This window comes from Oncorhynchus masou, chromosome 9 (assembly GCF_036934945.1).
Source record: "Oncorhynchus masou masou isolate Uvic2021 chromosome 9, UVic_Omas_1.1, whole genome shotgun sequence".
NCBI classification, from domain to species: domain Eukaryota; kingdom Metazoa; phylum Chordata; class Actinopteri; order Salmoniformes; family Salmonidae; genus Oncorhynchus; species Oncorhynchus masou.
The window spans coordinates 51,861,075-51,876,221 of NC_088220.1; the positions used below are offsets into that span (position 1 = coordinate 51,861,075).

Sequence of the window (15,147 nt, forward strand, 5' to 3'; positions counted from 1 at the left end):
CAATCATGCAAGTTCTCCCACTTAAAAAGATGAGAGAGGCCTGTAATTTTCATCATAGGTACACTTCAACTATGACAGACAAAATGAGAAATAAAATCCAGAAAATCACATTGTAGGATTTTTAATGAATTTATTTGCAAATTATGGTGGAAAATAAGTATTTGGTCAATAACAAACAAGCAAGATTTCTGGCTCTCACAGACCTGTAACAACTTCTTTAAGAGGCTCCTCTGTCCTCCACTCGTTACCTGTATTAATGGCACCTGTTTGAACTTATCAGTATAAAAGACACCTGTCCACAACCTCAAACAGTCACACTCCAAACTCCACTATGGCCAAGAACAAAGAGCTGTCAAAGGACACCGGAAACAAAATTGTAGACCTGCACCAGGCTGGGAAGACTGAATCTGCAATAGGTAAGCAGCTTGGTTTGAAGAAATCAACTGTGGGAGCAATTATTAGGAAATGGAAGACATACAAGACCACTGATAATCTCCCTCGATCTGGGGCTCCACGCAAGATCTCACCCCGTGGGGTCAAAATTATCACAAGAATGGTGAGCAAAAATCCCAGAACCACACAGGGGGACCTAGTGAATGACCTGCAGAGAGCTGAGACCAAAGTAACAAAGCCTACCATCAGTAACACACTACGCCGCCAGGGACTCAAATCCTGCAGTGCCAGACGTGTCCCCCTGCTTAAGCCAGTACATGTCCAGGCCCGTCTGAGGTTTGCTAGAGAGCATTTGGATGATCCAGAAGAAGATTGGGAGACTGTCATATGAAACCAAAATAGAACTTTTTGGTAAAAACTCAACTCGTCGTGTTTGGAGGACAAAGAATGCTGAGTTGCATCCAAAGAACACCATACCTACTGTGAAGCATGGGGGTGGAAACATCATGCTTTGGGGCTGTTTTTCTGCAAAGGGACCAGGACGACTGATCCGTGTAAAGGAAAGAATGAATGGGGCCATGTATCGTGAGATTTTGAGTGAAAACCTCCTTCCATCAGCAAGGGCATTGAGGATGAAACGTGGCTGGGTCTTTCAGCATGACAATGATCCCAAACACACCACCCCGGCAACGAAGGAGTGGCTTCGTAAGAATCATTTCAAGGTCCTGGAGTGGCCTACCCAGTCTCCAGATCAAAACCCCATATGAAATCTTTGGAGGGAGTTGAAAGTCCGTGCTGCCCAGCAACAGCCCCAAAACATCACTGCTCTCGAGGAGATCTGCATGGAGGAATGGGCCAAAATAACAGCAACAGTGTGTGAAAACCCTGTGAAGACTTTACAGAAAATGCTTGACCTCTGTCATTGCCAACAAAGGGTATATAACAAAGTATTGAGATAAACTTTTGTTATTGACCAAATACTTATTTTCCACTATAATTTGCAAATAAATTCATTATAAATCCTACAATGTGATTTTCTGGATTTTTTTTTCTCCTTTTCTCTGTCATAGTTGAAGTGTACCTATGATGAAAATTACAGGCCTCTCTCATCTTTTTAAGTGGGAAAACTTGCACAATTGGTGGCTGACTAAATACTTTTTTGCCCCACTGTAGATACTTTTGTACCTGTTTCCTCCAGCATCTTCACAAGGTCCTTTGCTGTTGTTCTGGGATTGATTTGCAATTTTCGCACCAAAGTACGTTCATCTCTAGGAGACAGAACCTGTCTCCTTCCTGAGCGGTATGACGGCTACGTGGTCCCATGGTGTTTATCCTTGCGTACTGTTGTTTGTACAGATGAACGTGGTACCTTCAGGCGTTTGGAAATTGCTCCCAAGGATGAACCAAACTTGTGGAGGTCTACCATTTTTTTTCTGAAGTCTTGGCTGATTTATTTTGATTTTCCCATGATGTCAAGCAAAGAGGCACTGAGTTTGAAGGTAGGCCTTGAAATACATCCACAGGTACACCTCCAATTGACTCAAATGATGTCAATTAGCCTATCAGAAGCTTATAAAGCCATGACATTATTTTCTGGAATTTTCCAAGCGGTTTAAAGGCACAGTCAACTTAGTGTATGTAAACGTCTGACCCACTGGAATTGTGATACATTGAATTATAAGTGAAATAATCTGTCAGTAAACAATTGTTGGAAAAATTACTTGTGTCATGCACAAAGTAGATGTCCTAACCGACTTGCCAAAATTATAGTTTCTTAACAGGAAATGTATGTAGTGGTTGAAAAACGAGTTAATGACTCCCAACCTAAGTGTATGTAAACTTCCGACTTCAACTGTATGTCGACGAGACTACGGTGGTCTAGCGTGTTCCCAGCCTCCTAGCTCCCCAGCCCCTCACTCTTGGTGGGTGGGGCCACGGTAGGCCTCCTCCCTCCAGCTCCGGCCCCAGGCTGGGTCAGCTCCTCACAGTAACCCAGTCTGCGCAGCGCATCGGCCAGTTCAGCCTTCAGCAGCTGGAGCTCATCCTCCTGCAACTGGACACGCTGCTCCAGGTGGGACAGGCGGTCGTCCACCTCCATGGTGCTGCCTGCAGACACGTTGTCATCTGGGAGGCAGGGAGAGAGAGTGGGGGGAAATGGGGAGGGAGAGAGAGAGTGGGGGGAAATGGGGAGGGAGAGAGAGTGGAGGGAAATGGGGAGGGAGAGAGAGTGGGGGGAAATGGGGAGGGAGAGAGAGTGGGGGGAAATGGGGAGGGAGAGAGAGCGGAAGAAGGAAAAATGGACAGAGTGACAGATAGCGATGGTGTCAGGAGCATGGAACAAAAGGTGTTTTGTTGTTCACCCAGGACTGTAAGCAGGAATTTGCATAATTCTCCAAGCTTTGTGTTTGTTTTTGCTAATAAAGATCACACTAGGCTACTTCCTTGACAAACAATATGTTGGTCTTAGATTCCTACACCAAAAATGACAGTGCTGGGGTTTCTGACAGAGATGAAAAGGTGTATTTGCTTGAAACAAAATTGAGGCCAACCCCGTTTTGAAGATTGTTTTCTCTACATCACTGAAGAATAGCAGAGGTGCATAAAGATGACGGCCCCCATGCACTTAACACACATGCCTCGTTTGCTAAGTTAACTGTATTGTACATTGGCCTCCTTTACTCTTTTGTGTGTTGTCATTAGCACATTATACCTGGGTAAACCAGACGCCGGCAATTTGAACAAGCATATTGTGCTTAATCATTAGCGCATTGAATCATATCGCACGCCGTACTTTAAAAACTCATTGAATAGTGGAAAAACAATGACGTCATTTCTGAATTACATCTTTATGCACCTTCGCCACTGTGTGATGCTAGCTAGACCCTAACCCCTCGTCCTTCACTGGGATGACATCATTTGGCTGCCCAATTTAATCCTCTGTTTCAGCTCCAATGCTTAACTGTGCAATATCAGATAGGATGCCCTGTAACTGAAAGGTCTGACAATGTTTTCAAATCTCTTTCAACAAAACAATGCTGTTAAATCATATTTTGTGACCATGCAACAGCATGCTGTACATACAGTATAATGCTGAGTTGACGACTGTTTGTTAGTTGACAACATTCCCATATTCGTTATTATCATATGCCATTCAAATGACCAAGAGCCATTTATTTGCATATGAGAATTCTACCTGGACTAATATGCATCTGTCATGCAGTACTACCAACATGATTTCTGAGTATAATGCAAACTCTGACTGACATGCCTATTTACTCTGCCTGTCAGACCCAGTGGAACCAATGATCTCATCTCTCAGTCAGAAATATTGTGGAAGAACACACATATTCAAAATTGGGCAGAGTGGAGAGTTTGACTTTAAAAATCCCAACATATGTAAGAGGTTTTTATTCAGCAGGAGGGGAAATGAAAGAACATGTCGAACTGGATACTCCGACATGACAAATCCCTACTGGATTTTATGGGGAATTAGGTACCGTTTTTCATTAGGGAAATAACCAGCAAGATTATTTCCCCAAATTGAATTACTTGGCTTATGCTGTCAATTAACCATGGTGCTTTATAACCTTAGTCACAATTTGAAATCTGCTGAGTAAAGCATTGATAAGATTTCAAATCGCCTCTGCAGCAAATGTAAATAACACTGCCAAGCTACAAAACAACCAAAGCTATGGAGGTTTACTCCACCCATCCCCATGTCCCAAACTAAAACACCTCAGTGAAACGTTGCTGGTAATGAATTAAGTGTGATCATTCATTAATTTAAATCTACCTAATTATTCAACATCGAGTCCACATGAACGCCATCCCATTACTTTGTTAATGAAACAGCCTTCACCCTTGCACTTTACACACAGTAGCTGTCTGACAGACTGCAGGCTTATGATGCGTGCTCAATAACTTTCTCTTTACTGCCTCCAGCAGATGACACAGCACAGGCAAAGGACAGCTACAGCTAGCACAGTTAAAGCAGGTGGCCTCAGTGTTAAAAATGCATGGCTACTAATTATATAATATGAAAATGAGTAAATGGGGAGAGGAGAGAGGGAATGGGAGGGGAGGAGGGAAGGTTAGCAAAATGGCATAAGGTGGAGAGGGATGAATCCCTGTGTGATGCGAGAGGACAATGGAGGTCGGGGGCGAAACCAAAGCCTGCTGAAATATTCATAGGGCTCTGGGCTCTGCTTCCTTCCCTTACCTGTCATGCTCAGTCACTCAGCCAGCCAGCCAGTCACTCCGTCAGACAGCCTGCTCTCCTCAGCTCTCTTGGGGGCTCCCGGGATGCCAAGTCTGGGCTTCTTTCATATGTAGGGTTTTCCCCTCCTCTCCTCTACAGCCAGTGCCTGTTCTGCCTCCCTCTTCCTGGACCAACCCCCCCCCCCTTATTCTCCTCCTCCCTAGCGGTACGTGCAGCTCACAAAGAGACAAGCGGCGAGTCACAGTTCGTAACAGGACACTGCTCCCTGCAGCCCTGCCTCCACAGCGGCAGCAGCAGTGGATGCAGCCTGAGGCTAGGAGGGAGGCTGGCTTGGCTGGGGGCCAGATCTATACTCTGCTGCAGAGACAGCCAGGCACTACCAGGAAGTGAGACTGCAGCGGGTGGGATCCGAGTCTCCTCCATTCAATACACACAAACACACCCACTCACTAACACACAGGTACATGTGTATGTGCTTACATCAGCCACACCGTGGCATGGCTGGAATCATACTGTACATTATATCAATGACAGAATGACAGACACAACTTAGCCCCCTGCCTTCATCTCCAAGGAAGTCATGGGAGGACACACACACCACAGGGACCAGCGTCTACATGAGTAACAATGTGAGCAAACCCTAGGGAGGGGATCCTACTACCAGCTGTCACACCATGAAAACGGTTAAGACACCTGAACACTGACCTGTAGGTCTGATATTTCCTAATAGATGAGCCATTGTTGTTGCACGCCATCTGAGTCAGTCAATAAGACAAATGGGCCAGATGGTCACAAGTTAAAAGTACATTTACCTTTGCAGGCCTTTTACCTTCTATTGTTTGCATTCATAATAAATCATTAAACAAGAATGGTGTTCATGTTCACACCACGGAAGAAGCCACTGCTGTCCAAAAAAAAAACATTGCTGCACATCTGAAGTTTGCAAAAGTGCACCTGGACTTTCCACAGGGGCACTGGCAAAATATTTCTGTGAACAGATTAAACTACATTTGAGGCGTTTGGAAGGAACACACAACCCTATGTGTGGATTGGAAAAGAAAGACACAGAAATAGCTTGTTGCGGGGGAAAAAACACCTTTACACTCAATTGCTATCTCAGCTGTTGAAGTGCTTAATTAACCTCTAGTGACACTACGTGCTAAATCGTCAGCACTAGACCATTCAGAGTCCAGACTCGAGCTTTGGTCACACACACACACACACACACACACACACACACACACACACACACACACACACACACACACACACACACACACACACACACACACAGCAACCAGTAAAGGAGCAGGTCAACCTTGACCAAGATGGCTCCAAAGCCAATTCATCCTCCTTTTGGCAGAGGAGCTGAGCTGCTCCCCTCTGTATTCCACCGTCCGGGGTGATCCGCAGCCTGGAACAGATCCTAAGTCTGCAGCACATCCAGGCTACCCAAATAGCACATTTGGCACATTAGCACAAGTTGTGGGAACATGTGTTTTCTGTTTCACATTGGTTGTAGGAACGATGCCATAGATTTCATAACCTGGTAAAACTAAGCTTTTTAAAATGTTCTGAGAACAGAAGTGCACATTTTGAATGTTTTGGGAACGTTTATTTTTTAGGATGCAGTGAGGTTCTGACAACGTTTTACTCTGGATCCTTCATTTCACTGCACCTATCCGGTATGTGACAATAATTAATGATTATTTTGAGGTTTTTGAATAACTTCATTAAAACTTTCACTGAATGTTTCAATAAGAGACTTTAAATAACATTGCTAGCTTATTTTTGGTAAACATTTTGGAACTTCGAGCACAAATAGGACACATGGGAATTGGAGATATAACTTTGAAAGCATCATACCGGCTGTATTTCTGTATGTTGAAAGTTATATATCTTGAAAACTTGATCGCTGACATGCAAATCATTTTGGGACTATATCAGCAACAGACTAACCCTAGCCAAAACCAGATTCAAACCGTTTCTAAGAGCTTTCCACACCTGGATTGTGTAACATTTGCCCATTATCCTTTTCAAAATTCTTCAGACTCTGCCAAATTGGTCATTGATCATAGCTTGACAACAACTTAAGTGGCGCCATAGATTTTCAACCAGATTTAAGTCAAAACTGTAACTCGGCCACTCAGGAACATTCAATGCCTTCTTGGTAAGCAACTCCAGTGTCGATTTGGCCTTGTGTGTTATGTTATTGACCTGCTGAAAGGTGAATTCACCTCCCAGTGTCTGGCAGACTGAACCAGGTTCTCCTCTAAGATTTTGCCTGTGCTTAGCTCCATTACGTTTTTTTTTTATCCTGCAAAACTCCTCAGCCCTAATACAGAAGATGGAAAGACCAAGTAAAAGACCAAAACCATATTTTGGCAAGAACAGCTCAAATAAGCAAAGAGAAACGACAGTCCATCATTACTTTAAGACATCGGTCAATACGGAACATTTCAAGAACTTTGACATTTTCTTCAAGTGCAGTCGCAAAAACCAACAAGCGCTATGATGAAACTGGCTCTCATGAAGACCACCACAGGAATGGAAGACCCAGAGTTACTTCTGCTGCAGAGAATAAGTTCATTAGTTACCAGCCTCAGAAATTGCAGTCCAAATAATTGCTTCACAGAGTTCAAGTAACAGACACATCTCAACATCCAACTGTTCAGAGGAGACTGTGTGAGTCAGGCCTTCATGGTGAAATTGATGCAAAGAAACCACTACTAAAAGGACACCAATAAGAAGAAGAGACTTGCTTGTCCTTTGGTCTGGAGTCCAAATTGGAGATTTTTGGTTCCAACTGTGGGTGAACGGATGATCTCCGCATGTGTATTTCCCACCGTAAAGCATGGAGGAGGTGTTTTGGTGTGGGGATGCTGTTGCTGGTGACACTGTGATTTCTTTAGAATTCAAGGCACACTTAACCAGCATGGCTACCACAGCATTCTGCAGCGATATGCCATCCCATCTAGTTTGGGCTTAGTGGGACTATCATTTGTTTTTCAACAGGACAATGACCCAACACACCTCCAGGCTGTGTAAGGGCTATTTTATCAAAGAGAATGATGGAGTTGCTGCATCAGATGACCTGGCCTCCACAATCCCCCAACCTCAATCAAATTGAGGTGGTTTTGCATGAGTCGGACCACAAAGTAAAGGAAAAGCAGCCAACAAGTGCTCAGCATATGTGGGAACACTTTTAAGACTGTTGGAAAAGCCTTTCAGGTGAAGCTGGTTGAGAGAATGCCAAGCATGCAAAATTGCCATCAAGGCAAAGGGTAGCTATTTGAAGAATATCAGATATATTTTGATTTGAACACTTTTTTGGTTACTACATGATTCCATGTGTGTTATTTCATAGTTTTGATGTCTTCACTATTCTACAATGTAGAAAATAGTAAAAATAAAGAAAACCCTTGAATGAGTAGGCGTTCTAAAACCTTTGACCGGTAGTGTACATCCATAACATGATGCAGCCACAACAATGTTTGAAAATATGGAGTGGTACTAACTAAATGGGTATTATTGGATTTGTGTACTCAGCACAAAAAAAGTAATTTGCTTTGTATTTTTTTTGCCTTGTTGCAAACAGGATGTATGTCTTGTATTATTTTTATTCTGTTCAAGCTTCCTTCTTTTCACTCTGTCAGTATTGTGGAGTCACAACCATTAAACACTGTAACTGTTTTAAAGTCACCATTGGCCTCATGGTGACATCTCTGAGTGGTTTCCTTCTTCTCCGGCAACTGAGTTTGGAAGGACGACTGTATCTTTGTAGTGACTGGGTGTACTGATACACCATCCAAAGTGTAATTAATAACTTCACCATGTCTTTAATGTTTTACCTATCTACCAATAGGTGCACTTCTTTGCGAGGCATTTGAATACCTCCCTGGTCTTTGTGGTTGAATCTGTGTTTGGAATCCACTACTCGACTGAGGGACCTTACAGATAATTATATTTGGGGTACAGAGATGAGGTAGTCATTCAAAAATCATGTTAAACACTATTATTTGTTACACAGATTGAGTCCATACAACTTAGTATGTGACTTGTTAAGCAAGTGTTTACTTCGGAACTTATTTAGGCTTGCCATAACAAAGGGCTTGAATAATTATTGACTCAAGACATTTCAGCTCTTCATTTTTAATTGATTTGTACAATTAATTAAACATAATTCCACTTTAACATTATGCAGTATTGTATGTAGGCCCGTGACAAAAACATCTAAATGCAATACATTTTCAATTCAGGCTGTAACAGAACAAAATGTGGAAAAAGTCAAGGGGTGTGAATACTTTCTGATGGCTCTTCACGGTACATAAGACAGAAGGTAACTTAAGGCACAATTTATGCTGCGGACATTGTTCTATAGTAGTTAGTTAGTTGAATGACTGCTCAGAAATGAGCCTTTGTTACCATCTGTGTGTTGTTACTTGTCCAAATGCAAACCGTCACAACTGTTGCTCAAAACGGTCAGTGGTGTCGTTTCACTTCAACTGTTAACATTATGAATTAATCAAGAGGCATAAATCAACGTTTGCTTTTATCTGTATAACAAAGTACGAATCTGAGCAAAAGTTGTACTGATAAATACAAATGAATAAGAAATATTTACAGTGATAACATTTGTGTATTTAGCCTACTCCTGCCCCTTAACTCCCAATCACGGTCTACCTCTTAGACAGGGTTTAATGGTCAGACTAAGCCATCCACATCCCCAGCTAGCCTGGCACCTAAGTTGTTTCAAATCAAAATGAGAACAACTCACTGTACTTCACTTTTGAGAAAATGTTGCGGTTTAAACCAGGGAATGAGGTGAACTCTGCCCGATTAGGTTTTGAACAGCTCTGCCTCCCTGACAAACTGCACAAAGGCTAGAATGTCCCCAGTCTGGCGAGCAGCATGATGGATGCCACTAGACTTTAATGCCGCTAACTCAGCGTCTGCGAAGTCCATCAACTCCTTGAGGACACCAATGGACTTGATAATCCTGTCTGCTGCTTCCTCAGTCATGTTGGGACCCAGGCCCTTCAAAAATGACACACTTGAGGTGTTCCAGGTGTAAGTCAAGGGGGATATTCTGTCCCTTCCCATTCCAGAACCTGTTCCATGTAAGACTGTGTGCCAAACGAGGGGAAAGAGTGGCAATGACTTGCAAGGGCAGTACGAAGATTGGCTATAACCATAGATCTAGTAAAACAAGAGAGCTACAGTGAATAACCTCAACAGGTTTATTACAATATTTATTACTTTCCAAATAAACTTTATATTTCCATGGAAATACAACAAAACAACAAGACAACAAAAATCTCTCTCCAGATATACCTTAGACACTTAAATCAATCCTGCCATAAAGTTACAATCATTTATTAAAAAGGTACAGCAAAACAACTGCTACTGAAATTCAAGTAGGCCTACAATTTGAACACTGGCCTGAATGTCTACGTGTGTGTGAGTGTATGTGTAATGCATAAACAGTTTCATTTGTTTCTCTTATCTCAGGGCCCTATGATACATTGCTTTTGCAAAATACCAAATTCGATAAAAGTCTGTCAGTCATTTGTGCACAAGGCCGCCATATGATGCCACCATTGCTGAAGACACGCTCCACCGGGGCACTGGAGGCACTGCCAAGACCCTGATGGCCCTTTGGGACAGTGAAGGAAGAGCCTTCATTTTCATTGCCCAGAACAAGAGGGCATTCTGTCCTTCGCATATGTCAAGGTAGTGACTTCGCTGTAGTGCTGGAGAGGTCCCAACAGCTTTCTTCTGCCTCTTACAGTATGCTGCAAACAGCCCTTCTTCTTGTCCAAGACTATGGTCCTCTCGCTCTTCCTCATCAACAAGAGGCACAGCTTGCTCAGTCCCTGCAGCATCTTGCAGAATCAGTTCTGGCAAAACATGTAAAAGTAGAAACCAAAAGGTCGGTATTAGAGTATTGGTGGTACACTGGGTTAAACTGAAACAGTATTATTGTTGCAGTCAATTGGATTAAATTATGATAAAAAAGTTACATTAAACTCAATAATAATTTACCTTTCACTCTTTGTGCCACCTCCTCTTTGACCCCCACCTTGAACAGCACATGGTGCTCCACCCACATCAGAGAAAAAGCCGGATCCAAGGCAGCTGCTTTGAGGTAGACTGGATCTGAAAAGGGGGCAGTGATTCCATCTTGTGTCCTGGCCATTTTCACATTGATGAAGATTCCAAGAAATGTTTTGGTTTGTGGATGCCTGGAGACATCTGACCAGGCCGCTCAGGAAATGGACATGAGGCTTCCGCTGCTCCAGGTGGTGATTCAGGGACAGAACCAAGGGAACAACAGAACTGATTGTGACCATCTTCTCCCCAGTGTCATATCTGTTGCTTTTCCAAATGGCTTCAGGATGTCCACCAACTCCTTCAACTTATTCCACTCCCGTACTGTGAACAACAACTCCTTGTGCCCAGCCTTTTCTAGAACATGCCTGAGCTTTAGATGGTCACATTGGATAACTGTCTTCACTTGTCTCAGTGTTGAGTTCCATCTTGTGTTGACAGCAGCAGGGATGCCTCTTTCCCCAAATTCAGCCTCACACACACCTCTTTGTATGTTGTGCTTGTATGCAGCAGTGAGCTGATTTTTGATAACTTTGAAAGAGAAGGAGTCATCACTTTTGTTTCTTTCAAGCCATCTTCCACCACCAGCTGGAGAGTGTGGGCAAAACACTGCAAGCACTGTTTTTTTTGCAATAGCAGCATCCACTGTTTGCTGGTCTTCCAGGGTTAGGTCATTCCAGAGTTCTGGGTCATCAAGGTGATCTTCGTCATGTACTTCATCTTCTTGATCAATGGGGAAGCACACCGTGAATGCTTTTCTCATGGTGGCAGCATTGTCACTAATGATATTGTCCAATTTATCTTCAATGCTGTACTCACCACATATGGCCTCAAATTGCTCACACAGATTATTTTTGGCCGTGTGCGGGCCTTTGAAGCGGTCACAGGCCAAGAGATTGGACTTGAGCTGTATCCTCACTCCATCTTTCTCCACACAGTGCAGGAACCCCCTAATCTTCCGGTCAGACCAAATGTCCACTGTGACTGAAACATGGCCTGTGTTACTCAACTGAGTTGTCAGTTTTGAACGTCTCTCTGTAGCGATGTTCTCTACTTTTGATGTCAATGTTCTACGACACACTGGGCTGTACCTACTGTCAACCAATGACAGAAAGTGACGAAAACTCTTGTTTTCCACAATAGACAGAGGCAAGGTGCAATCGATAACCAGGTCAGACAGTATTGTATTGTTGATAGCTTTCTGCTGTGGATGATTCATGCTGTACTGCCCTACACGGGTCTCCATGAACTGTCAGATTGGAGACTGCTGTGGTTCACTTGTGACACTTTTGTTCATCTGGTATTGTTCAGATCTGTAATTGAGCGGCGGCAGTAGCACCGCAAGTTTCTTCCCGCAATTTTTGCAAGTCGCAATCCATTTTGTGTTGACTACAGCGTAGTCTTTATATCCGAAAATAATAATTTGGGGTATCATCTTTCCACGGGCTCCATCTGAATTCACCCGCCGACGTTCCTCTGCACTTCCACGCGCAACTTTTTCTCCACGGGCACAATTTGATTGGCTGCAGTCCAAACTGTAATCCGTTAAATGAAGAGTTGATGCGCTACACACTTTTTAATAGCATAATTCTTCATATTTGGGCTTGGGGAGGGTATCAAGTCAGTTCGAGTCAAAAGGCTCACGTCCAAGTTAAGTCACGAGTAATTGGTGTTAAAGTCAGTCGAGTTGCAAGTCATCATATTTGTGACTCAAGTCCAAGTCATGTGATTCGAGTCCACACCTCTGGTATTAGGCGCATGTGACAAATAAAATGTGATTTGACTTGAAAACATCTCCCCTGAGAAAATCTTTCAGTGCAGTTATTTGCTGTTCTTTCAATGAAGTAATGTCCTCCAGTTCTGATATAACTGCTCCTTTAGCAGAATCAACACCAACCTCCTCAGGAGCAGCCATTGTTGTTATGATTTTCTACTTCTGTGCCCACAGATTAGAGGATGCTGATTGGTCCGGCCATACAGCGGATAGAATGGAGAGGCTCAAACGATTTGAATCTTGTCGTGACCAAACTGTATCCGTGTAGCGAAACAGAATGTAAGCTTGCGAGATCAGGATGGTTCGTACGAGGCTAGAACATTACCAAAATTGAAATGAAATGTAACCATGTTTGAACTTTTAGGAAACGTTCTGTTAAAGTAATGAAATACCAAGATGTTGTTCATTTTTTATGTCAAGTGACTTAAATGTGCTGAGAATGTTCCAAAGCCAAGCAACTGTCCTGCACCATTCACAGAAAGTTGTGGTAGGGTTGTATGCAAAATAACCATAGGACAACCACACTTTCACCAAGCTCTGAGAAAAATATGGTTCTCAGAACGTTATGTCCTAGCTGGGTAGGCATTGACCAACGGAGACCATGGCAGGACACCCCGGTTGGGTACTGTGCATAGTAGACCGTGCCATGGGAAATATCTTCTCATGGTTACAGGGTAAGGACAGCCTGGCCATTTGAACAGATGACAGGCCTTTCTCCATGTCTGTCCACCTGTCACTCAATATGATAGGCTATTTTTAGACCTACATGTAGCCCAATACACAGAACCTGAGTTTCACAGATTTTTGTTCAGCAATACATTAATTACCGTTCAAGTCTATTTAGGTACGCTACACGGTCCCTTCAAATATCCTATGTTTACTCGCAGTACAATTTTATCACACCACTTACGTGCATAATTGGATTTGTGAACCATGTCAAATTGTATTAGATAGCATGGGTGCATAAAATATAACTAAATACTGTAGAATAAAAAACAGAGGTGTGTGTTTTCTTTTCTTCTCACGTGCATGAACCTGGTCTTGTGATGTGGCCAGTTACAGCATCATTGCATCAGCTTTTTTTTTTATGAGCTGTATTGTTATGATCACCCTTTACACTACAGTCATGTCCAGCCCCTGCTGCCCCTCAAAAAGTGAACACCATTCTCTAATTTACAACAGAGAGATGGAGCCACGACAGTGTAAGTCATCTTATCTCTAAGGCAATTACACTTAATCTGGAACAGTGAAACCATAATATGCAAATAGTTCCACTATTAAATATCATAGAGATAGCCTATCTGTTTTCCCCCAGTCGGGAAAATATTTTACATAAAGTCAGAGGGTTTGCAGCTCGGCTACACCTGAACCAAATATTTTTCTAAATACATGACTCTGGTTAACGAAGTTCACGACAGCCTGCTCTATGATGGATGAATAGATCGACCATAGATCATTCTAACGATGCAAGCTAACATTCTATTCAATAATCTGTAGCTCGAGCTACATGTCTGTTTCGTGTAAACTGGTAGGGAACCTGCAAACAGGTGCATGCAAACCTACAGTCCCAGCAGTGTGCCACGGTTCATATCAAAACCGGTCGACTCGGAGCTGCAAGCAAGTCTAAAGTGAACTCACCTTTGCAGTACTGGAGAAGGAGTGACGTGGTGTCATAAAGGTTTCCACATGATGAAGCGATCCTCTCCGACATTTCTTTCTTTTCAAGCAGACCCGTCACTTCCCCCTTCTTGCAGCCTCCCTAACCGCACGTCTTTCCTCCTCACTCTTTCACGTTCAGAAACCCTCAACACCTTTCGCTATTTGTCGCTCACCAGCGCCACCACTGTCTGCTCTCCGTACCTGTTACTATAGCAACAGCCTCACCACAGAACATGCAACCATTCGAAACCGGGAGAGGTGGTGGTTGGTAATACACACGAGATCGCTTACAATAATACATATATTGATCCAATTTGAAATGAAAAATGTTGTCTACATTAAATGTCTTTAACGTAGGATATATCCACAACTCTCATTAAAGTTAATGCCGATTGTATAAGCCTACTGTTGGTTTTGTTTACTATGCTGAATAATTATTGCAGTAAGGTGTCTTTTCTGAGCACCTGACACTTCATTAATACATGCATAGAAATATAATGACTAGAACTGACAACTTGGAAGGGCGAGAGGGTTGGAGGATGGAAATGGCGGCTAGTACTGCAGACGAAATGGAGAAAAGGTTGGTGAAGCGAAAGGTGAGGTGGAATGCTAACGATATGGGTGTCAGTTCTGATGGTATGGAGCAGAAGGATGAGGGTCAAGCACCGGAATGATCGGTAGTGGAAAGAGAGATCATGATACAGAAAGCTGTGGATCATCTAGTAAAGAAACGATAAAGTGGGACAATGTAGGAATCAAGAGTAATGTGTTGGAGTGGAAAGTAGTGATCGTGTTTGATGAGACCACACGGTCTCACTTACACCCTATACGTCTAACTAATGCTGTAGAGAAAGATAGTGAAATTAGCCTGGTTCATTGGAAATGGTAGATTGTTAATATTGTGTGGTAGCCAGGCTCAGCAAGAGAAGATTCTGAAAATGGAAAAACTTAATGGGAAGAAGATTAAAAGCCATGTCCCTGGTGCTGATGC

The 15,147-nt window shown here is 43.0% G+C and overlaps 1 protein-coding gene across 1 annotated transcript in view; it reads right to left on the bottom strand.

Annotated features, from left to right (window-relative positions):
• The window catches only part of LOC135546149 (echinoderm microtubule-associated protein-like 1), a 36,723-nt gene extending 22,452 nt beyond the window's left edge, over positions 1-14,271 (bottom strand). The window contains exons 1-2 of the mRNA XM_064974336.1: positions 14,136-14,271; positions 2,311-2,517 (exon numbers count right to left, since the gene is read on the bottom strand). Of these exons, the coding sequence (XP_064830408.1) occupies positions 2,311-2,517; positions 14,136-14,208 (280 nt within the window). The 5' untranslated portion in view covers positions 14,209-14,271. The remainder of the gene's footprint in view (positions 1-2,310; positions 2,518-14,135) is intronic.
• Positions 14,272-15,147: the final 876 nt, after the last annotated feature.